General features: G+C 42.7%; 1 protein-coding gene across 5 annotated transcripts in view; it reads right to left on the minus strand.

Moving 5' to 3' along the window:
• The window catches only part of SRPK2 (SRSF protein kinase 2), a 219,534-nt gene that overhangs the window by 58,680 nt on the left and 134,698 nt on the right, over positions 1-26,156 (minus strand). For 4 of the 5 annotated variants that reach the window (XM_055130734.1, XM_055130764.1, XM_055130740.1 and 1 more), the window contains one exon: positions 1,617-1,768. In XM_055130734.1, coding sequence (XP_054986709.1) covers positions 1,617-1,768 — 152 coding nt within the window. Of the gene's footprint in view, positions 1-1,616; positions 1,769-12,871; positions 12,965-26,156 lie in introns of all 5 variants that reach the window. The other variant, XM_055130757.1, reaches the window with a different exon arrangement.

Consider the following 26,156-nt stretch of genomic DNA (forward strand, 5'->3'; position numbering starts at 1 on the left):
GTAGTATAGCATGGACTGTTGCAGTTATAAAAAATAATCATACAATTTCTATAGATCCATGAGCCTAAATTTTTTTCTTTGCTTTTTTGTTCACACCCGGCAATGCACAAGTAACAATGGGTTACTCTTGGCTCATGCACTCAGGAATTACTCCTGGCAGTGCTTGGGGCACCATATGAGATGCTGGGAATTGAACCTGGGTCGGCCGCGTGCAAGGCAAACACCCTACCCGCTGTGCTATTGCTCCAGCCCCCCATGAGCTTATTTCTAAGAGAAATATTGGTACTGAGACGTATGGTAGAAACACTATCTTAACAACGAAATTATTATTTTAAAATTTTCAGAGAAAATGAATAAATTTCTCATCCTTTTGCAGTAAAGCACAAAATATACTGTTCCTCAAATAGATTTTTTAAAAAATGGCCTAGGTCAGTCCACTAGACAAACTGATAACACAGCGCAAAAGATTCATTAATGCTTTGCTGTCCTCAACAAGTGTCCATGTTCTTTATATATTATGATGCGGAATAGATTCTAATTTACATTTTCCTTACTCTGTATTGAAAGTCTAGATGAATGTTGAAAAGCTAAACATTCCAAACAGTGGTAATTTTCTATTAGAGGACACTCAAACCCCAAAGTAGTGAGGGTTACCCAGAGAAACCAGCAACTTAGACCGTTACTTTCCCTGAGATTCTCTGTCTAATCTACACAGAGGATGCAGTCAGGATAATGCTGGTCTCAATTTCCTTACATAACCTGCGTGCTCCTTGGGTACTAGCTACATACTCTTGGTCTTACACACCATCAATACAAGAGCAGTGCACTGGAAAAGTTAATCTTCTGTGCAACCATAGCAAAAAAACAACGTAATACTGGAAAACAATAGTAGAACTCACAAAGCTTGTTGTATTAAGTGACAGGAAAATGTCTCTGCAGATAAATAGGCAATCTTTCTTTCAACAATAAATAACATGAAAAATCCATGCTATACAGAGAAAAGAGAGTCCTGGATAGACTTAGCTGCCAGAAAATATAGTCACATGCAGTGCATAGTTATACGGAGTATGGAACTATCTGCTCTCTTTGTTGCTCTTGCTTATTCTCTTTATTGCTTATTCCTCTTGCTTATTTCAGTTTATTGTCCTGCCTCAAAAAATATGTAACATACAGCTTTTCTGTCTATAACAAAATTTTCCTTCTATATCACTAACATTTCCTGGCTTCACTCAATACTGAGTCTGGTATTTGAAATAATATCAACAGTCTAAATGAGAGCTGGAGTGATAGTATAGCATAGCGGGTAGGGTGCTTGCCTTGCATGCGGCCCACCCCAATTTGATGCTGAGCATCCCGTATGGTCGCCTGAGTGCTATCAGGAGTCCTTCAGCCAACCCGGGTTTGAGGCCGTGCATCCCATATAGTTCTCCAAGCACCATCATCCTCTGAGAACTGAGGACCGCCCAAGTGGCCCAGAAACCAAACACACCTCCCCTCCAAAAGTAAAACATAGTCTAAAGTGAATAAAGCAGATTGTGTCATTAACTTCCCTTATCCATCTGTCCAACTTGCACAACAAACTGCAGGGTGGCCCAACGGGTGGGTTTGCACATCACCTTTGCAGTAGTCCGCGGGGTCCTCCTGCTCCTCATCATCAGATCCCAGGATCTCCTCCTCTGGTTCTGGGGGTGTAGGGTCTGGCAGAGGCGGTGGTGGCGGTGGTGGTGGCGGCGGCGGCACTAAGGGAGCTTTCTGCTGAGGCTCCGGCCTGAAAGAGCAGAAGGAAAAGATCCTACTTAGGAGAAAAATACTGAAGTACTGACACATACAAGAGTTCTTGATAGGCAAAAAATAAAACCTGTCACACGCTAAGAAATGCAGTTTAATATTACTCCATCCACTATAGTTGACTCTAGTAATAGTTTCTCTTTCAGGTTGGAGGAAAACAACATCATGATTTTACTCGAGTGTATTTATTTCTGGAGACACATATTCACTTACAGCTTTAAGATTTCTTATATCCTAACAATATTATGAAATGAAAGTGAAATAAAGCAGTAACTGTGGGCCAAGGAGATTATCTAAAAGGGCTAGTATGCTTTGTATGTCAACAGTTTCTGATAGGTCCCCAGTCAGAAGGATCTGCTACTGATCCCAAGCCAGAAGTAGTCTCCATAAACGTCTAGGTGTGACACATATAGCACAAACCCATAGTCTCCCTAATTAAGACACCCTGATTAGTAAGAACAAAGACCACAGATGAGAAAAATCATGTACTTATAAGGAGAGTATTTTCTAGGATTTTTAAACAATTTATTTTTGATACTGAATAGAAATGTGGTTATGTTTCCTAGATAACTTTATAATGCTTCCTAGATAACATTATAAATAGTAATCAATAGTAATCAATAGACAGTGTAGCTGATGTATCAGTTTTCATCAAAAAATTCAATTGTGTGTCCACTCAACCTTGCTTAGCAAGAAATGTTCAGAAAGATAAAAAGCTCATCAGTCAGATAAAAATCACTAATATAAAGTTTTATAATGGCCTTTCGAATGATCATAAGAAAATGGTCATAAGAAAAACTGACATGTAAAAAAATCAAATCAAAATTGTACTGCATATTCTTCGTGATAATCATTTTGATGACTCCCCATCGGGGAATCAAACCCCGGTCTCCAGCATGACAGGTAGGGCGTTCGCCTTTCACGGGACCAACCCGAGTTTGATTCCTCCGCCCCTCTCAGAGAGCCCGGCAAGCTACCGAGAGTATTTCGCCCACATGGCAGAGCCTGGATATGCCAAACACAGTAACAATGAATCATACAATGAGAGACATTACTGGTGCCTGCTCGAACAAATCGATGAGCAATGGGATGACAGTGTGACAGTGATTCTTCAGGAAAGTAAACGTAAAAGAGATTAAAAAAAACACAAGATAACACTAAAAATTCTTAATTTTTTGAAGGTATAAAAAAAAAGAAATAACCCCAAAAACTCAATTTGAGAAACTATTAACAGAACAATTAGGATAATAAAAAGAAACCCGACTGAATGCAAGAAATTTTTTTGCACACATCGGATAAAGAGCTCATATCAAACTTGTTCTATAAAGCACTCACAAAAATTAAAAAATCCAATGTCACCACTCAAAACTGTGGAGATGAACAAAAACATTCCCAAATAATATATACAAGATAGCCAATGGAATATGGAAAACTGGTGACAGTCACTATGAGAGAAAGGACAACTGAGATATCATCTCACTCCAATTATATTTAGCGGGATCATAGTGACAAAGGAACCTTCAATCACTGTTGGAAAGAATGTCATCTGGTTCAGCCTCTATGGAAAGAAAAAAGGAGATCTGTCCAAAACATAGGTTAAGATCTCCTATAAATGATTTGAGTATATGGAATTAGAACCCTATGACTCACTGATACCTCCTTTCCATACCAATTCCAAAACACAAAAATAGTAAATCTAAAGGATTTATAAACACCTGTGTTTATTGCAATGCTTAATACAATGGCCAAGACATTAAAGCAACCTAGGTGCCCAATGTCAGATGAATTGATGGTATATACACAATGGAATAACTACACAGCTCTAAGAAAAAACAAAATCATGTAATTCACAGCAGTGGAACTAGTAGGTTATAACAGGCTGCATGAAGTTCTTCAGAATGAAAGGGGCCAGACAAAATTATCTCTCTTATATGTAGGACTTAGCAAGCCAGGTAGCAACAAAGTTCTTTCAACACAACAAAAACTGATCCACAAAACTGATTTTGGGGGAGGGGTGGTTTGTAAGGCAGGAGGACTGAGAACCTTGTGAGAGGGAGTTTGGTACACTGGTGACGAAATGTGATACACAGGAAACCATTGTTACCAACAAAATAAATCACAGCGCCTCAACTGATGTTTATAACAGAAAAAAGCCAAGTACCAGAGAGAGTGAACCCTGGACAAGTGTTTACACAAAGTATGCTGGAAGCCCAGTTGCAACGCTTGGCACAGCAGGGTCCCCTACACAAATGCCAGGAGTGACCCAAGCACAGAGCCGGAAGTAGCCCCCGAACACTACAGGGTGTGGGGAGAAGGTAGGAAGGACTAGATGGATGGTTCCAGGGATTAAAGCACTTGCCTTGCATGCAACTGTTTGACCTCCAGAACCCTACAAGGTACCCCGACACACTGCAAGCAATGATTCCTGAACACAGAGTGAGCCCTGAGTATTGCACTACCCAGTGGGAAGAAGAAGCTAGGTGATATTTAGCACACACTTTTCAAAGAATAGGAAAATTTATGATTAATGATAGGCCAAAAAAGTAAGACGAGTTAAGGGAGATAGCTCAAGAGGCTGGAGTGCATACTATACATGAGAGAGCCTGTTTCTTTATGGCTGTTTTCTATCTTGAGACAAGTACCCTCTGGGCAATGCCAAGACCCTGTTCCTGCTTCCCCAGCACCAGTGGTCAGTGGTACCTGACACCTCCTAAGCCCTGTCCCTATCCCTGTCATCCCCTTACTCACTGATTTGTTTGAGCGGGCACCAGTAACGTTTCCATTGTGAAACTTGTTACTGTTTTTGGCATATCGAATGCTGCATGCAAGGTAAATGCCCTACCCACTGTGCTATCGCTCCAAGTCCTAAACCGCACAAAACAAAAAAAGGGGCGCTGGAGCACAGCAGGTAGGGCGTTTGCCTTGCACACAGCTGACCCGGGTTCGATTCCCAGCATCCCATATGGTCCCCCAAAGCACCGCCAGGAGTAATTTCTGAGTGCAGAGCCAGGAGTGACCCCTGTGCATAGCCGGGTGTTATGATATCAATGTCAACTGTTCAAATATACAAACTGGTTCAAGGGCACATTAAAAATTCATGGTCCCAGAACAGCAGTACAGCGGGCAGGGCAACTGCCTTGCAAGGAGCTGACCTGGGGTTGATCCCCATCACCCCATATGGTTCCCCAAAGCCTGACAGGAGTGATCCCTGAGCATAGAGCAAAAAGCCCAGGTGTTTCAGACCACTGTGCATGGCCCCAAAATGTAAAATAACAAGAGTAAATTTAAAAGTGTTAGTAACAAAGCTTTGTAAAAATCAAACGTAAACTTAGTACAAAATGCATGTAATTTCTAACCATGCCAAAATGGGACAACTTGAAGAGGAATTACCCATCTGAATGCCAGAAGCTCATCTCTCCATGAATTTGGATGCTGCCACACCCATCACTCAGGACCACGCTGCAAGGGCCAGAGCAGGAGGGAGGGGCAGTGCCTGGGCAGAGGTTAGGAGGCTGGGGGCACAAATGTTCTACGCCTTAGTCAGGCAAGAAAGGAGGAGACTAGTTTGGGGACTGAGTGGAGTCCCATTTGAGGGGAAAGTGTCACTCACGGACACCTGCCCAGAACAGAAGCTCTGTTTGCAAAAGTGTCTCTGCAGGATGCAGTGCACACTCCCAGACATGAGAACAGAGCTCCAGGATTCCCTCTGCAACTGAAGGTGTCAACCAGCAGCCGGCTAACCCTCCCTCGCCCTGCAAGGACACCACAAGTGGAAACCCTGTTCATGGGAAGGTCACACAGGACAAGACCAAAACGCCAACCAGCTGACTGGGGGCCAGCAGAAGGAAACCAGGAAGGAAACCAGTCAGAAGGGGGTCACCATCAGAACAAGTTGAGAAACACTGCTCAGGGGCGCTCCTGGAATCCTGGGAATGTCAGCTGCCACTGGCACGGGATTCTCAGCATCTGCAAGGAAGAGAGACTGACAAAGCCCTGGCTAAGCAGGGGCCTAAATTCTTGCTCAATCTGAGATTTCCCAAACAGCCTTAGGGAAGCTGTGCGATTCCTATTAGCTATTTTATCCTGTTAGGTATTTAGTTCATTTGCCACCAAATACCAACATAAGCTACACAAGGTCCAGGGAGGAAGAGAAAAGGAACTAGAACCAGGGATGGGCCTAAACCAGACCCTAGAGGAGACCTTGCAAGGCAAACCCGACCCGTTATTTACCTTTAACAGAGAAATATGTGTAACAAGCTCACTGTGGTGGTGGAACTGTTATTGGACCACCGAAAACTCTAGACAACTGTACTATGAACAACTCTATAAAGCCCGGTGTTTAAATAAGATATTATTTTTAATAAAACACGTGTATTGGCTTCTCCAAGTTTGGATTCTCTCTCGAATGTATATTCTTCTCTGACTCCCAGCCACATCTCTCAATTTCATTTGATAAAAATGATTCTGCTTTGCTTCACACACACACACACACCCAAAAATAAAACCCCCATAAGCTGAAGCACTGTAGCACTGTTGCCCCACTGTTCATTGATTTGCTCGAGCGGGTACCGGTCATGTCTCCATTGTGAGACTTGTTACTGTTTTTGGAATATCGAATGCACCACAGGTAGCTTGCCAGGCTCTGCCTTGCGGGAGGCATACACTCAGTAGCTTGCTGGGCTCTCTGAGAGGGGCAGAGGAATCGAACCCGGGTCAGATGGGTGCAAGGCAAACACCTTATCAGCTGTGTTATTGCTCCAGTCCTCGTAAGCTGAAAACAACTTATATCGACACCTACCTGCAATGTATGAAGTTATAGTTCCCCAAATAACAAACATTAAGAGCATCCAGCTAGGGAGACATCATTCTCCACCATCTTGGAGCTAACAAGCCCTCAGGATGTAGAAGGGAATAACAAGGGGCCTGAGAGATAGTACAAGCAGGGAAGGAACCTGCCTTGCATTTGACAAACCCAGGTCCTCAACCTAGCCAGGTTCAACTCCTGGAATCCCATATGGTGCCCTCGGAGCACTAACGGGAGTGAATCCTCAGTGCAGAGATAGGAATAAACCCTAAACACGGCCAGTATGGCCCAAAATCAAAGCCCAACAAAAGAAGTAAGCTTCAAATTCCAGCAGCTCTGAGTCAGTTGAGAGCCTCTCCTGGTGGTCTTGTTGATTGTTTCTCAAGGGGCTAAGGCTGCTAGCCTGGAGCGATTCCCAGTGACGGGAAGCGTCCACCTGGGCTGAAGCTGGTGGACTTCAAAGATGGAACTTTGGGCCAACACATGCAAGGCAGATTGTCTGCTACCTCTCCAGCAGCAGCCTGCGCCCACAACATTTTTTTTACTTTCTTTTCTTACTTTTTTGGTCTGTTTTTGGGACACACACCCAATACGCGGGTTCTCAGGGATCTCCTGTGGAAGGCTCAGGGGACCATATGGGATGCCGGAGATCAAACCCAGCTTGGCCACATGCAGGGCAAGCGCACTCCCTGCTGAACCATTTCCCCAGCCCCCTGTGCAGTTCTTGTGGAATGCGCACGCTGCTCCTTAATGTGAAACTGTCAGGATGAAAGTTCAGAGAGGAGCAGGAGAGGAACAACCTACCAATTCCACGGGGGAAGATGAGGTGAGAGAACTGCTCTTCTGTTGTGTCAGCAGACTCTACCTGACAATCTTGCTCAATCCAAAATTCTTAAAAAGTTTACTTTCTTCCACAGAAAATATGTCTATTAAAATAAGATGGGGCTGGGAGGTATGTTAAAAGGTTTGCACGAATGCCTGGGACACCGAGGATCCAAGCTGGATCTCCATGATGGAGCCTGACCCAACAGCACCCTCAGCTAAGGCACGACTGGCCGTCCCCTATGACCGCTGGGGTCAGACGAGCTAACCATCAACACCCCAGAGCTAGGGTTGAGTATCAAGAGAGGAGCCCCAAAACACATTGTGTAAAGCATCCACCCACCCTGCCCCATACAGAAGAATATAAAAGACAATCCCTATAGAAACTATGTAATAATAAACAAAAACAGAACAACCAGCTATTCTTGAGCTACAAACAGCAAGGAACACAGGGCTCTGGGGCCAGATCATTCATTGTTGTATGTGTCCATTTTGTGCCCTATAGAGAGCGACCAACACCTCTGGTCTCTAGCAACTACATGTGCCCTCCCCACACCCCACACACAGACACACACAGACACAACACTAGTTGTGACCATCTAATCATCTCCAAACTTTAATAAACCCCTTGGGAAGAAAATCATGCCCATTTGAAAATCACCGCATTTACCAGTTTTATTTACACAAACACATACACACACACACACACATACACACACACACACACACTCACACTCACTCTCAATTACTCAACTTGATCAGGCTCTTCAATGATCCCATTTTCATGTCCCATTGCCATGGGTTTTGAGACACTTTGGTATCTTCACCCTAATGGATAAAGGAGTAAGGAGGGAGTAGCAGTTTCTCGGTTCCTCTTTAGCCACCTACTATGTTCTGCCACCTCTCGTCACACAGGCCTCAGATGCTGTGCTTAGTAAGCAGGCATTCACCTTTCCCCATGGTTGCTGGGCAGGAATTTCCCCAAAGGCCAGTCCATCAATTAAAAATAGATGACTAAGGTACCTTGAAGTACAGAGGATGTTGAGTAATGCTGATGTAATAGTTGACATAACACCCCGAACTAGGCTGTCCAATATAGAGGCCACTAGTGGCAGGTGGGAACCAAGCATGTGACAGGTAGAAAGTCCAAATGGGTCTGAGTATAAGGGACACAAGGGATTTGCAAGTGTAAACTGTATATTGCCCACCTACTATGTTCCGCAGAATCCATGGTCACTGTAACAGTTTACAAATGAGTCTTATACATTCCTTCACAAAATGCTACATGGTTCTGATTCATTGATACCGGAGAACATCTTGGCATCAGATTTAAACTTAAAAGAATCCAGGTTTTACCAGTGACTTCTGGTTTTCTCTAAGGCTTTTTCTAATGAACCTCCTACACACCAATCATCAGCACTTTTGAAACCATCCCATTCATTATAGTTTAATCTTGGTACAATCTAATTGCCACATGATACAGTCCATCGGTGATTCATTTTTCATCCTATCCAACCTTGTTCCAACCCACTATGTAGAAGAAAACAGGCACATTTGTCTCAGGGCAGATGTAAGGAAAGAAAACAATGCTGTGTCATCTTTAAGACAGACTTCTTTAAAGTGGCACCTACTGGCCTCAACAGTTCTTCAAAGTCTGATTAAATCTCATTTTTCAAAGAATCAAGCTGACAGGTTGTCTCACTACACACATAGTCATAAAATATATCAACTGACTCAAACCACCAAAAAGTGGTTTCATGCAAGAACTCAGAAGCATTTAAAAAGCCCTGAGGAGGAAAAGCAATAAATATTTTTGACAAGGCTGCCAATAAAACTAAAGGGTGCTTTTGTCTTTCCAACAAGTGGAGATCTGTATGCAAAGATAAAGAGCTGGAACAAAACCTCACATCTGTGAATATTATCTCAGAACAAGAGAAAATATTTCACTGAAAAAAGTTAAAACTACAAAGCTACAAAGGTTCCAGAAATAAAATTAAGACTGACCAAATTAATACTGAAGGTCAATGTGTTACCTTCTATTAAGCAATGTTTTCTAAATTTGACACTAAAAGTCTAATAAGCAATAAGAAAATAAAACTGGATTTCATCCAAATTAGTAACTTTGTATTTTAAAGGGTACCATAAGGGAAATAAAGAAAACCCTAAGAATGGAAGGAAATATCTATCAAATCATGAAATTGGCATAAACTTCTATATACAACAGATATTTTATCTACAACTTCAAAAAAAAAGACATTTGTTTAAAAATAGGAAAAGGGGGACAGAGAGTTGCGTTGTATCCAGGAACCCAAGTTGAAAAGCAAACACACACCCCTGACCCTCCCACTCACAGGGGACCACTCCACCCCCCACACCATATGGTCCCCTGAGCTCAGTCACAAGGAACAGACTCCAGCCAAACCTGGGTGTGGCTCCACATAAAGGAATTAATGAAAATAGAAACAGGACTAGAAGGGGCATTTCCTCAAGCACAATACACAAATGACCATGTTGAATATGAACAGAAGACCATCATTTGAAAAGCTAAACATAGAAACGAGAATGACGACATACCACCTAAAATGGGCAGCTACAATAATTCTTTTAATAACAGGAACAAGAACTGTCAAAAGTAAAAGCTGGCAATCTCAAACTGTGAATGAGGAATATTGGGATGGCACCATGATCTGAGAATATCTGCCAGTACGAAAAACAGCAGATTTCAGAGTTATCATACACAACTCCACTCTTTATGCATGTATACCCAAGAGAAAAGAAAACAGGACCAAATATGCATTCCGAAGGTAAAGCACTTGCTTTGCATGTATGACGCCTGGGGTTCAATGAATGAACAGAGGGCAGAGAGATGAGAGATTAGGGGGGGAAACGTAACACACATGACTTATGCGAAAATGTCCAGGGTACCAGCCATTCTCAATACACAAAAAGAAAAACCTATGCATCAATACATAAATAGATAAATGGGGGAAAAAAGTGGCAAATTGTTATAATGGAATAGCAGCGTTCAGGAAAAATGAAAATCACTGGAAAACTGAATGATAAACTAACAATATCTCAAAGGAGCAATTCTGTGAAGAAAAAAAAAGCTAACACCCATACAACCTATGTATGTAGTAGTTTGAGTGTTCAGCTTATTCCCAGATTATGATTCCAGAAAAAATGTGTATATGTAGATATTAATCAGTATTTATTTTGGCACATTTATAACTACTGTAGCCACATTCACAGTGAAAATAAACACTTTTGTAAAAAAAAAAAAAAAGTCTATTATATCCAAAGTTTATACAGGAATGAATTTCATGTTATTGTATATATGTTATAAAATGCCATCACCTCACCAACAGGAATATCGTATTTAAAATTCAAAATCCCAACTAACCGCTATTCATATATTTTGCAAATAACTATATTCATCTCGCCCTAAATACATATGAACTAAAAATCATTATTACAGATTATACTATGATAAAAATGTAAGCATTGGTTAAAACAATGTTAATTTCTTGAACATGACATCATCAGCTGCTTTATTAGAAAAGGGATTAAGAAAGAAAAAAGAAATTAAACAATCCTAGTAAAACTCCTATATCATCAGCTCCATGTTGCCACCACAACTAAGTAGGGGATATGATTTCGTTACAGCTAATATTTCTATTAAGCAAAAAAAAACAAAACTCCAGACTTGGTCAACAAAACACGCTTTAACAAACGCTTTCTCAATGATTAGAAATGAGTTCCCAATTAATTTCTACAGGTGGTATTTTAGGTCAATTTCCCTTTCCGTTTGTCATGTCCCTGACCCCCATCCACCTTCGACCTCCACACTCTGCTGTGCTCAGGGCTTAGTCCTGGCAGTGTAGGGGGACTATCTGCAGGGCAAGGGGTCAAACCCAGGTTGAACGCAGGTCAAGCCAGCACCTTATGCTGTACTAGCTCTCCAGCTCCAGGCACCACCAGATCCCAAATACTCTCCTTCCCATCCCACCTCCTCACCCTCTCTCAGTGGTAACTGTCAGCCTCAGAAAGACGCAGTCTGGCATTCCCGCTTTATGACACACTCATTCAAGAGACACTGTCTCTGAAAACAACTTGTCTACAGCGCCCTACTGCAAAAACCAGTGGCTACAGCCACACAGCTACAGAAGAAAACACTCTCTACTAATTTGATGTGCTCCTCTCACATGAAAAGAGAATTTCAAACCATCATCGAAGTCCAACTGAACCCCAAAATGTCTCCTAGGGTAGGAAGAGTTCTGCAATGAGCGCCCTCCCCTGCCTCCTCCCCATCAATATGGAATTCCCTATAAATTCAATATCCCTCTCCTTAGATGTAATATGGCAAAGGGTCAACATCAATGCAGGCCTAGGATAATTACAAAAGCTTTTGAAAATAACAAGTGAAAAGTTATCTCCAATTGGTCACGGAACAAGTCAGAGGTGTGCTCGGGCTGCCATGGAAGGAGGAGCTGTGCGATGCTCCCCAGAACCACATGGCAAGGGAGTCGGGTGGCTTCTAGGAGTGAGAGCGGTCCCAGCCAACCCTGACGAATCACAAAGCTTTCACGGACTCTGCCAGCGGTCAGGGATCCCGGAGCAGGGCTCAGAGCCCAGAATGAGAAGCCAACCTCAGGCCACAGCCCGGTGGCTCTGCAGCTGCCGGCACCCCTCACCCACAGGACCCAAAGCAAGGATCCAGGAACTGTGCTCAGCTGTTAAGCGCGAGGCAATTTGTTACTCTCAGCAGTGAAAAAAATGGAGACATCCGCCTAGTTTCCAAATAGGAACAGTCCTTTATAAGTGGATCAGATTCTGGCCTCAAAGGACTTGAATGTAAAAAGCAAACAAACAGGCAAGTGCCTTTTCAGGAAGAACAGGGTAGAAAGGGCGGGGTGGATGGACCACCTTATTCCTCAACTTCTAGCACAAGTATAATTCCACATCGAATATGAAACACAGTCAACAAAAACTCAGTGAAGATATACGTCACAGCCACATTAATTAAACAAACACTAATAACTTCACCATCCAATACCTTTCATTCCATTCTAAACATTCACAGTGCTGCCGTGCAGCTGTAGGAAGTCCTCATTTTGGGAAACCGCAGTCCAGCAGGCTCGGGCTGGCACCTCCCTCACATGCTCTTTTGTGCTGTTTGGGGGTAGTACTTGAGGTGCTTGGAGGCTACTCTTGGTTTCGGTACTCAGCATCACTCATGATAACTGGGCTGGGACCACACCCGGGCCCCCCGCAAGGCATGCACTCCAGTCCACTCAGAGTCCCAGCAAAAGTACTCAAGAGTCCCAGCAAATACACATTTATGAAGGATGTAACACGGGGGAAAGCCCAAATTACTTGTTTGTATAGTACAATGATTAAAAGTTTTTAAAATAAGATACAGGGGAGTTGGGGTAACATTACAGCAGGTAGGGCACTTGCCTTGCATGCGGCGGACCTGGGTTCAATCCTCGGCATCCCATATCCCCGAGCACTGCCAGGAGTAATTCCTGAGTGCAGAGCCAGGAGTAACCCCTGAGCATCGTCGGGTGTTGCCCAAAAACAAAAATAATAATAATAGTAAGTAATAGTGGTAAGTAGGATATAAACATTAAAATTCAACAGATGATTCCAAAAGATAAATACATTTTCATTCAGCACAACTCATTATTGGAATTCACCCAAGTAATCTGCTCAAAATGATATGTCTGCAAACAGCAATATATTGGTCAACAGTATAGTAACTTGTAATTAACACAATAAAATTAAAGCAGACAGACACATAGACTGAATTCAGAATAGTACAGAGCATCACAAAGAATGAACAAAATGAAAATTTGAAACTATACTATGAAAATGGAGGAAATATAGCCTCTTTAACAAATAATGTTGGGAAAACTGAGTAATCACTTTTTTTAAAAGCTGGACTATACCTCACACCTTACATTAGTATCAATTCAAGGTGGATTAAAGTCCTTTAGAACAGATGAAAACTGATTTAAAAATACACTGCAAAAAATATAAGCAAAAACTCAAGATCTGTACCTCAAAATTGTTTTCAGTGATAAGCTTTCTTAGGTACTCACAAAAAGCAAAAACAACAAAGAAAAATTCAAAAAGCTTAATAAGTAATGGACAAATATTTCTCTGAAGAAGATATATGGATGCCCAACAAGCATGTGAAAAGTCCTCACTATCATGTACCTTCAGAGAAATCCAAATTAAAACAACGAGATCTCTCCTAAAAGTGAGAATGACATACATCAAAAAGGAAAAAGTAAACAATGTATTGGTGGCGATGTGGCAAAAAAAAAAAAAAAAAAAAAAGAAAGAAACCTTAAGCTACTACAGGTGGAAATGTTCTCTGCTTCAACCCATATGGCAAACAGTACGGAGATCTCTCAGGAAATTAAGATGCCTTATGACCCACCAATTCCACTTCTTGGTATCTGTCAATCAAACAATCTTACAAAAGGATATATGGGCACCATTAGTCACTGCAAAAATTATTACAATAAATAACTTCGTAAACAGAATCAACCCAGGTGGTCCAATGAACAGATGAGAAGATAAGGAAGGTGTGGAATATTATGCAGCTGCAAGGAATGTTGAAATCATGCATTTTGTTGCAATACAGAGGGAACTGGAGGATATTGTGCTGACTTAAGTCGGAAGATGACAAACAAATGCTTAATGATCTCACTTATCTGTGGCACATAGAGTAACAGGACAAGGGAAAGCAAGTTATCAAAACGGGAGGATACTGAGATCACCAATGGCCCCCAACTACAGAAATGAGAAGAACAACGAAAAAAAGAAACTGAGGGAGGAGTAAGCAGCAGCAGTCTACAGGTAACAGGTCCAAGGGTACATGGTGGTGTAGAGGTGAGGTGCATGCATGATCTAAACCAAAGAACCAAAACAACATAAGCAGGACGAAACAATAAACGTAAGATTGTGCCTCCAAGGAGAAACACTGAGTTTTGAAAAGAAATCTGAGAGTGCTGTTGGACAATGAGCCCTAATGGGTCCCAAAGGTGGCAGGACGAACGGGGGCTGGAATATTGTATGCCTGATACTCTGGAATTTGCTAAATTATGGTGCATTAAATGTAAAATAAATATTTTTAGAAATTTGTATTATGGAATTAGGATGAAAAGTTCAAACGGTCGCAACCCAGGCTTAGTATGTGAGAGCCCTCAGTTAAAATCTGTAACACATACTCCTAAGAGCACCACCAGGAGCAATAAAGAAGTGAACCAGGAACAGCCTCTGCAATACCAGAACCAAAACCAAAACAAAATGCACTAAACTGTGGCCAAAAAACAAATCAGAAAACAAAAACAAAACCTAAATAAATCATTGACACGGGTGCTGGGGCAACAGTGTAGATGGTTGGGCACTTGGCTTGCACAAGGCTGACAGTTAGATCCTCAGCATCCCACAGTGTTCCCTGAGCACCTGCTAGCAACTAGTTCCTAAGTGCAGAGCCAAGAGCAATTCCTAAGAGTTTCCTGGTATGCTCCCCAGCCCCAGATCCAAAATAAAAGATTTCCTGGGGCTGAAGAGACAGAACAAGGGTTAAGGTACCTTCCTTACATATGAACTAGCACAGCAGGTAGGGCAATTGCACAAACCAGGTTTGACTCCTCCCCCTGCTCTCGGAGCCTGGCAAGCTACGCATGACATATTCGATATGCCAAAATCAGTTAACAAGTCTCACAATGGAGACATTACTGGTGACCCCTCGAGCATATCAATGAACAATGGGAAGACAGTGCTACAGTGCAATACTTCCAACCACCACAGGAGTCAAACAGCAAACACGGAGTCTGGAGTACCCCACAGGCATTCCTGGGTGTAAGCCAAACCCTGTCCCTCAGAACTGCACCACTCAAGCAAAAAAAAAAACAAAACAAAACAAAACAAAACAAAAAAAAAAAAACACCAACCATACTCCCCAGAGGGAATTAGCTGCTGGGTTTGGGGCACATTCCATGCATACAGTGAAATCATGGCTTCCACCCTCCCCCACCACCCAACCACTGGGTGTGGCCCTGGTGGCCCTAAGCATTGCATACTGTCCTCCTAGTCTGCCAGATCTGTCCCCAGTGCTCAACCCCACGTGCCAATCAACACAGCCCATCCCTTCAGGATGTCAGCACTATAAACAATCAGGAGATCTGTGTTACAAGGAAACCCCGTGTATGAGCGCTTGAACCAAGCATGCTTTTTCCCTCAGGCCGCCACAACAGGAGCAAAAACAACAAAAAGGGAATGAAAGGGAATTTTTTTAATTAGTTTTTTTTAATTACAAATAAGGAATAAATAGAATGGGTAGGGTGTTTGCCTTGCACGGGCCCGATACAGGTTCGATTCCTTTGTCCCTCTCAGAGAGTCCTGCCAGCTACCAAGAGTGTCTCGCCCACAGGACAAAGCCTGGCAAGCTCCCCATGGTGTATTTGATATGCCAAAACAGTAACAACAAGTCTCACAATGGAGATTTTACTGGTGCCAATGAACAATGGGACGACAGTGCTACAAATAAGGGACCAGAGCAATCAGTACACAGGGTAGAGGGTTTGTCTTGCATGCAGCCGACCCAGGTCTGATCCCCAGCAGAAAGCTGAGAAAGAAAAACCAAACCCCAGTGACTGGATAGAGTACAGCAACTTGCAGGTTGGACCTGAGTCCAATCCCTGGCACCCCTGATAGGCCCCAAAAGAACAGCCACGAGTGATCCTGGAGAACAGAGCCACAATTTACCCCTGAGCATCACCAGGTGTGACCCCAAATGCCCAAAACAAAACAAAAATAAGCCTAGACCCAAAGTTCAGAGAGAACATGAGAAGCCACACCTGTGCTCCTTCAGAGAAGGGAAATGGCAGGAGCAGGCTATCCACTCGTACTGGGTCAGCAACTCAATGGACTAGAATACCGGGACGGGAGGCCACTCCTCCACCCTTAGCAAAAAATTAATTTCGGCTATTTCATGATCAAACGGCCCTCCAGTTTAGTTCCAATAATCTGTTAAAAAGAATTTTTCCAAAGAGAAATGAAGCCTCATCCACAGCTCTTTGAAATTCTAAACACTTAAAAAGAACCCACCATGTCAACAATTGTTTTCTGCAACTCAGAAAGGAAGAAACAACCATAGACAAGCTAAAATAAATAATATACAGCAAAAAAATTTTTTCAGATAATCATTAATATTAGGAATATGAAAATACAATAAAATCATTTCACAATGAAGAAAGAACTGTAAACTACTAAAGCAAAAGAAAAAAGATGAGTGGCCAGAAAGCTGGACACTACCTTACACTGGGTAATGTAGTTTGCATGGGGCTTAGGTTTAATTCCTTGCACTTCACATTGTCCCCCAAGCCTGACAGGATTCATCCCTGAGCTCAGAACCAAGTGAGTGGGGAGTGGGCAGTGAAGATCCAGGAACTGCTCACCCAAATATCCAAAAACAAGAATATGGAAGAATATAAAGAAGTCATAAGCAAGAATTCCTTAGGCAGTTAAGTGGAAAAAGAAAAAAATGTGTACCTGGGACCATAGTGATAGCACAGTGGGTAGGGCACTTGCCATGCACGTGGCCAAACTGGGCTCCCTGGCACCCCATATGGTCCCTTTTAAGCCCTACCAGGAACAATGCCGGAACACAGAGCTGAGACTCTGCCCTGAGCATCACCGGGTGTGTCCCCTCTCCCAAAAGGTCCAATGGTCTAATCGAAGTGTGTAATGTTGCCCCTAACTGGTACTGAACATTCGGAGGGGGCAGGAGTAGCCTCTAGAAAGTGAACCCGCTTAATCAAACAGTTCTGCTTTCGGTCACCCTGTTTTTACAGAGGCAGAGAGAACAGTGGTTCCAACCTGAGCTCCAGAGTAGCATGGAGGTGAAGGAACAAAGAGCGGCCTGCTCCGAGAGCAGTCACACAACCTGGCTGTCCTCTCGGTCTTCCAACAGGCAGAGGGAAGGGTAGGTGAAAAATGTTTGACACAGGAGATGAGTCAGAACAGGAAGCATTACAGAAAGAGTCACCCCAAGGATGCAGTGGTGAGCCCTCTGTGAGTAAAGAAACCCACAAAGGCAATCCAGACTTCACCAATGCAAAACTCACTTGAGAAAAGCAGCACCTGGAAAAACTGATCAAATGCCAGCCTTCGAGAAACATCACCACGTGCACAAGACACCACTCTGAGGTACATTCAGGTCCCTGAGCCTGGTTCTCCATGCATTTTAAGGACCTTTCATATTCATGTGCAGCTTGAATATTATGTGCCTTGTGAGTTCATACCTAGAAAGGGATAGTCTTAAGTCTGTAAAAGAACAACTTATGGCTAAACACTGAATAAGTTACTCAGCAATAGTAAGACGATAAATCCAACAACATAAACTTAAAACATCAGGCAAGTGAAAAGCCAAGCAAATGATTACATGGCTTAATATTCTATTTGTTGAGAGACAAAGGCAAAGTCAGGGGAAGCAGACTCAGGGCCCCTGGGGGAGAATGCTGGCTACAGCAGGGCGCTATGGGAAGTAGGTGCTGGTGGCATATGACTACATGACTGTTGCTGAACAGCACAATGTATGGGTGCATTACTCACAGAGCTACACTCGCTATACATTACGGTCAGTAAAGCTAACTACCTTCATGGCCAGCAACAGCTTCTCTCCTGTCAACTATTTATCTTGTTTTGCTTTGTTTGGGGGAAGAGGAGTGTCACACCCATGATACTCAGGGGATACTCCTACTGGGGCACCATGCTTCTGGGGGTCACTGCAGAGATCTGGGGATCAGCATGTGCTCCTGCCCTTGAAACTATCACTCGAGACCCCCTGGGTTAAGAAGTAGTGCGAGGGGTGCTATTCTCAACACATATTCCCATCAGCAGTCTCACTGGATACTGACCACTATTTCTGAGTACCAAATAGGAAACGCTGGAAGCCCATGAAGTCGTTTCTTTGATCACTCAGGAAAATAGGTCATCCACCTCCCAGCCTCACTGTCAACAAGCTTCCAAGAGCAGCACTGACAATGTCAGAGAACTGAAATCGCTGTGAAGGGTTGAAGGTAAGACGCCTTACCTAAGCTGGAACAAAATTTCAAAGCACAAGACAGTGCTGAGAATAGCAGCCGCGAAACCAAACAGAACAAACTGTTCTCCAGCAGGCCCAGACAATACTGTATTCTCAGCCTGCAAGTTGATCTGAAACTAAAAACTATCTGGGAGAGCATCAGAAAGACACACAGCACCCTGGGGGCCCCCGGGACACCTCGAGGTGGGAGAACGCTCACGGGGGCGAGTGCTCCCTGGGCAGAGATTGCAGTTTCCGTCCGGCTCCAAATTCTGCTCGATTACCCAGGTATGCAGACCAGGGCTCGATAGGGTATTCAACTACTTAATAAAATATTTTATTCCTAAAACAAGTATTAATATATAGTTGAACTTATTAAACCGAAGTAATAAAGATTAGATAGGCAATAAAAAATTGACAAAATATAAACCGGGTGGAATAGGGGGGGAGGAAGGGAGGAGAGAGGACCGTGTTTATTAAACATTAGATCCAGAATTTCAGCAAATATACTGAACCACATCATAAACAAAAATTTCCCCTAAAATCACTAGGAATAAACAGCAAAGAAAAAGCCTTTCCTGAACACAGTCTGCTTCAATTAAGAGATGTTATCTATGCCGCTATTAGAAGGTGTAATAGGTACTTGCTGGATAATAGTATGGGACGACTGGAGAGGGATGCATCAGTGAAACATTTCATAAATGAATATGGTGGCACTTATCAGTTGCCATGACTATAAACAAGCCAGCATCACCCAGGCAGGGACAAAACTTTAGTGATGACAGTCCACTTTCACAAAAGAGGTACAAAAAAGCTTTTTTTTTTTCTTTTTTTTGGGCACACACCCAAGAACAAAAAACTTTTTACACACTTACAGAATCCCGGGGCTGGAGCAATAGCACAGCGGGTAGGGCGTTTGCCTTGCACACGGCCGACCCAGGTTCGATTCCCAGCATTCCATATGGTCCCCTGAGCAGCGCCAGGGGTAATTCCTGAGTGCAGAGCCAGGAGTGACCCCTGTGCATCGCCGGGTGTGACCCAAAAAGCAAAAAAAAAAAAAAAAAACCTTACAGAATCCCAACCCAACGCAGAAGTAAGTCCAAGGCACCAAAAAAAGAGCTACAGGAAAAAAAGGAAACCTTTGCTTCACCAGACACTGAAGGTATTAAAATAGTCCAGACAGATCCACATTAAATGAAACTCAATCTAACATGAAAAACATAACAAGTAGACTCCATTTCACAAAGAATATGAGAAAGTGGAGATAAAATCACAAGCAATGACGCAAAAGGAAGGAGAACAAGATTTAGAAAATGACGAAAGATGAGTAAACAGTTACAAGAGTACCCAGCTAGAAAGAAAAAAGAAGACATCAGATCAACAAATAATTAAGAACTCCACAAAGCTAAAGGAACGCTGACCACAGAGCTATGGGATGCTGATAAAAGCTCCCCAATTCTTAATGAGTGACACCGAGACATAATACTGGTAAATAATCAAGTCTTGATAAAGAAAAAAATACTGAAAGCAGCTGGGGACTCAGAGAGAGTGAAATACTGAGGGGTTTATCTCAAGCCTTTCGTCACAGCGGAAAGCCTGTGGGCGGGAAGAGACTGAAATGGCAGCAAACTGCTCAAAGACAAGATGTGGGGCCAGGCGTGCATGTTCTGCAGTGGCACAGGATCCAAACTTGATCTTCAGCACCACACAGCAGCCCAGGTACTGCCAGAATGGCCCAAGTGGTTCTTGGAACAGCAGACCCAAGCAGCACTGACTGACTCCTTGGGCCCAGCAGTGATGTGTCAGGCCCAACTAGCCAGGAGTGTCCACTCCCAAGCCTTGAGCACTGCTGGATTGGGGCGGAGAGAAATCACCTAGAGACAGTAAATGTATGAAGCACTTTCCTTGCACAAGGTTCCTTCAGCTGTAACCCAGGTTCCATCCCCAGCACCACATAATGTCCCCTGAGCACCACCAGGTATTGACGTACCAATCCCTTCATCACAAATAAATAAAAGTACATTTATTTTTAAAACAACCAAAACTGCTAGCCAAGAATGCTTTAAGTGGCAAGAACATTTAAATAAGATGATTAACAAAAAGGTCTATTAGTTTATTTATTCTTTCTTTTTCTTTTTCATTTTTTTTTTTTTTTTGCTTTTTGGGTCACACCCAGCATTGCTCAAGGGTTACTCCTGGCTCTGCACTCAGGAATTACTCCTGGTTGTACTCGAGGGACAATATGGGGTGCCAGGGATTGAACCCAGGTCGGCCACATGCAAGGCAAACTCCCTACCCACTGTGCTATCACTCAGTCCCCAAGGTCTATTAGTTTAAATACCACTAGGTCTTTTCTCCCACATGAAAATAAATTTAAAAAAAATATTTTTTCTTTTTGGGTCACATCCAGCGATGCTCCAGAGTTACTCCTGGCTGTTCACTCAGGAATTATTCCTGGTGGTGCATCAGGAACCATACAGGATGCCGGGGATGTAACCCTGGTCAGCATCATGCAAGGCAAACGCCCTACTCACTGTACTATCACTCAGGACCCAACCAAAAAATTTTCTCCCACATGAAAAGAAACAAAAAGAGTACGAAATACTGAGGAAGGGGATTTAAAAAAAACCACTTTGGTTAAAAAAAAAAAAAAAGGTATATTTTAAACAACAAAATGAAGGTAGAGGAAGAGAGAGAGTATACCCAAAGGATGATGTCCCTGCCAATTCAAATAAGATTCAAGACAACAGAAAACATGATAAAAATCCCATGTGCATGCACGCATGCGCACACACACTCTGAGCAGGCAGAGGGGGAAAAAAATGATATGTTGAAAACAATGATCATGGCAAACCAACCACATAACAATACAGATAAATTATAAACATACACACACACATACAGACACACACACACAAACACGAAACACAGAGAGAATATAGTAAGTTTCATAAAAGAGTAACAGTCCAGTGGGTAGGTCATGTTTTTGCACCCCACATAGTCTAAGACCAGCACCGCCAGGATTGATTCCTGAACACAAGCATAAGACCTGAGCACTGCCAGATTCCACAACCACACCAAAAAAAAAAAAAAAAGGGGGGGGGGAAATATTATAAATAGTTTTCATTAACCAAGTAAAAGACACAGTAACTGAACGGACCTGGGGCCTGGGAGGAGTGCCAGAGCACATGCACGCCCTGGCCTGAGTTTGTTCCCAGACAGAGTCACCTCCTAGGCCCTCACTCACTGGTAGAAGAGAGGCTTCACGAGGAAATGCTCCAGAGTGAACACTGCTCCCTTCCAAAACTCTAAGAACCCAAACCTGCCTCCCCCAGCTCACCAGGACTGATACCTGAGTGCAGAGACAAGAGTAACCTAACACTGACAGGTGTGACCCCCCCCACACACACAAAGACACTCCTCCTCACAAAATAAAAATAAATACATAAATAACAAGGGGGGAAAGCTGGAGAGCAAGGTGTTCAAGCCAATGAAGCATCAAAGTACAGGAACTGCTATTCTCATTCCTAACAAAATTAACTTTCCACTAACCAAGAAAATGAGACACAAAGAGGAATATTATATTGATTGAGCGGTCAATCCAGCAAGAAGATAGAGCTGTCATCAATATATATGCAATCAACAGTGGGGCACTTAAATACACAAAGCAATTATTAACAGAGCTCAAGAGAACCATTAACAATAATACAATCATCACTGGGGACTCAACATACCACATATATAGTCCACATTAGAGATGCAAAAGACAGGGCCAGAAAGATAGTCCAGAGAGTAGGGTGTCTCCCTATCAAAAGGCAAGTCCAGGTTCAATCCCCAGCATCATATGGTCCTCTGAGCCCCACTTGAGTAATCCCTGAGCTCTGGTCAGTGGGGCCCCAAACAAAAAGAAGCAGATAAAAGAAAACAATGATATTAAATAAAGAGATGAATGTAGTTAAGATACACCAAAAAAAAATCAGTATTGGAACATGTACTATTACAAATAAAGCAAAGAAATAATAAATGAAAACTTAGATCTTACCAAACATCTTTTTTCTTAATTGTAAAAGTATGAGACTAGTAATATTTAGGGGACCACATGTGGTTCCAGGGATCTAACCAGGGTCAGCATGCAAGGCAACTGCTTTAACCTCATCCTATCTCTCCAAGCCCCAACAAAGATGATTTTTAGAACATCAATGAGGGGCCAGAGAGATAGTACAAGGAAAATAAGGTGTTTGTCTTGATTGCAGCTAACTTAGGTTCTATCCCTGACACCCCAATGGGTTCCCTGAGCCCCACAAGCAGTGATCCCTGAAGGAAGAGCCAGAAGTCTGGCACAAAGCACAAAAATTAAAAAATAAATATCAGTAAGTTGGTACAGGGGGGCTCTGGTTTCTAGCCTAAGGACCACCTAGCCCCCTTTCCCAGAATCCTGGGAATAACTAGGGCTGCTGCACCACAGGATCTTCCATTTAAATGACAGCAAAGTTGACGAAGATTCTCTGAGAGCATCTCCAAAACCCAGGAGCACCACTTAAGACCAACCCCATTCTGAAAATTTAAAAAAAAAAAAAAGCAATAGCTGGTTATTGCTTCTTGGGACCTTTGGAACACAGCTCGCACCAACATTGCCTACAACTAAAGATACTCAGCCAATCCAAAAAAAAAGCAAAGATTTATGAACAGTATTTCTTCAAGGAACATGTACAGATGACCCACAATAACTAAAAGCAAAAACACTCAAGGGTCCGAAATGGCCCACATGGGAAGGCTTTGAACACAGTCAACCCAGATTTGATACCCAGCTCTGAGTGTGAGTCCGACTAGGAGTGATCCCTGAATGCAGACCCAGGACTAAAACCTCAGTATGAGATCAACTTAAAAGCCCATCAATAATGACTGGCATAAAGAAGCTGTGGTTTATTACACTCAGGAGCCATAGCATAGAGGGTAGGGTGTTTGCCTTATACACGGCCCACCTGGGTTCGATTCCTCTGTCCCTCTTGGAGAACCTGGCAAACTACTGAGAGTATACCGTCTGCACAGCACAGCCTGTCAAGCTAACCTTGGTGTATTTGATATGCCAAAAAAGTAACAACAAGTCTCACAATGGAAATGTTACAGGTGCCCTCTTGAGCAAATTGATTAACAATGGGACGACAGTGCTACAGAGAATTAGTCTATCACTATAAAAGTCAAAATTGTGCCTTCAGGCAAAAAGGTGAACTTCAAAGCACTTGTACAAAATGAAATTAATAAGCAAACGATGTATCAAATATTTTCACTTACAAATAAAATACAAATTATTAAACCAGATTAGGAAACAACAACTCTTACTGTGTTTTTTTAAACTCTCTTAAATGAAGCAACTTACATTCTAGATATAATGCTTCCAGTATTATAATAGGATTCAAGGTTTGTAATCACAAAAATGAAATGCAGGGCCTGATTGACAGGAAGGAATTAAGGCAACACCTGCCCTGGCTGGATCTGTGGGCATCATGTATGGATCCCTGACGACCACCAAGAGTTACCCAACAAATAACTAGCAGTACTCCGACATTTAAAAAAAAAAGAGTGACCCCACAGAAAAGGGGCAGAAGTAAATGTGTGTGTGTGTGTGTGGGGGGGGGGGGGGGCAAGTGCTGTGCGCAGGAGGAGGGGGGGGAGTGTGTGGGAGGGCACACAATAACTAACAAAAATGAATGAATTCAAAGAAACATGGTAGTGTTCTCTGACTGGTTGTGTGTCCAGAGGAATGCTGAGAGAAAGTAACCATTGAAGTTAGTCTGGAAGGAAGAAAATGTGCTAGGTAACAAAGGGGTTCGAGGTATGAGGAACTGTGTGAGTGAGTTCTGGCACAGCAGCAGGAATGGGCTTGTTCAGTTTTGCTGACTTACAAGGAACCCACAAAGGAGTACACCAATAGAAAAGAAAGAAAGGTTAGGGCAAGATTTTACCATCAATGAATGAAGAAGTAGGAGTGTATTACTAGAGAAGTAGGAAATGTTACAGAATTTATAATCCGTTTTGTTTCAGAAGCTGTAACAAACTGGTTCTTAAAGAAAAATCTCAATCAAGTTGAAGTTTTTTTTTTTTTTTTTTTTAAATACAGACGCATTTAGACAGGAGTTTCTGACTCAGCAGTTCTGGAATGTGGTCTGGGCACCCCTCCCTGGGCTGCTGATACACACCCAGGGCTAAGAATCACTGAGGTAAGACATCATTACCATCTCTACAAGATGTCAACAGGTAACCCACCACAGATTCTGCAAGTGAGAAAATCAGAAACAGAAATAGGCAAAGAGCAGATTAGAAATAAAAATTTCTAAAGCTTCAAAAAGGTGCTTCAAATAAATGCATTTTTGACTATTATTCCACCACAGAACCAGAATCACTGTCATCCCTTTGTTCATCGATTTGCTCAAGCGGGCACCAGTAACATTTCCATTGTGAGACTTGTTGTTACTGTTTTGGCATATCGAATACGCCACTGGTAGCTTCCCAGGCTCTGCCGTGCGCGCCAGATACTCTCCGTAGATTGCCAGGCTCTCCGAGAGGGACGGAGGAATCAACACAGGTTAGCCGAGTGCGAACGCCCTACCCACTGCACTATCACTCCAGCCCATTCCACCACATTCTTTTCAAATATCTGATTCAAAGAAAATCAACTTTTATGTGGAAACCAGGATCAATGAAACACAGCGTTTTACAACTCTAAACCACTTCTAAAAACACTTTTAAAACACTTTTAAAAGACTCCTACTTAAAAGGAAAAAATAACAACAAAAACCCTAACCCAGAAAACCATCTGTGTTTTAAAACTGTGTATAAAACTTCACATTTTAAGGGCACACTTTCATACTTCTTGATTTTCCTTTCCCTACAGTCCACTCTGCACTGGAACTCCCTCCCTTTCCCCATCCTCCTCTACCCCACACTACTGCACCAACAGCCCGCTCTATTGCCCTAACCCACCAGTTTGGGTATACTGACTTTTGTCTATTTGTGGCCACACGCAGCAGTGCTCAGGGATCACTCCTGGCTGTGCAGGAGGAACCAGGTCATCACCCTGGAGATCAAACCCTTGCCAAGTACAAGGCAAGCATCCTAGAAGCCCTACTATGCTGCAGGTCCAAGTGTACGCTGATGATTTTACTCTTTCAGTGCTTTATTTCTCTATATTCCATAGATGATCAGCTGATTTGACTTTCTCATTTGGATTAATTTCACCTAAGAGGACACCCTCTAGTTCCATCGATGTTATCAAAAGAGTTACATTTCTCTTTTTTTTCTTTTGACCGAAAAGTATCTCCTTATGTACCTACAGCACATTTTATTTTCTACGCCTTTTAAAACACACATGTGGGTTGGTTACCTTAGTTATTTGGGACATAATTGACTGAACATAATTGAGATTATATGTTGTTGTTTCTATATCCTGTGTGGAGGCCATGTGTTCAGCTCTTTGAACTACCACTCCAGTTCCTCCGCATATTATTTCTGAATTGGTGTTTTAGTGTTCTTCAGAGAGGCATGTAAAAGAGAAATTGCCAGGCTATCCTGTAGATACACTTGTGATGCTCTAAGTGTCCTGTACACTCTTTCTACAGAGGCTGGAAGGCTTTCTCACAGCCA

This window comes from Sorex araneus, chromosome 1 (assembly GCF_027595985.1).
Source record: "Sorex araneus isolate mSorAra2 chromosome 1, mSorAra2.pri, whole genome shotgun sequence".
Classification (NCBI taxonomy): domain Eukaryota; kingdom Metazoa; phylum Chordata; class Mammalia; order Eulipotyphla; family Soricidae; genus Sorex; species Sorex araneus.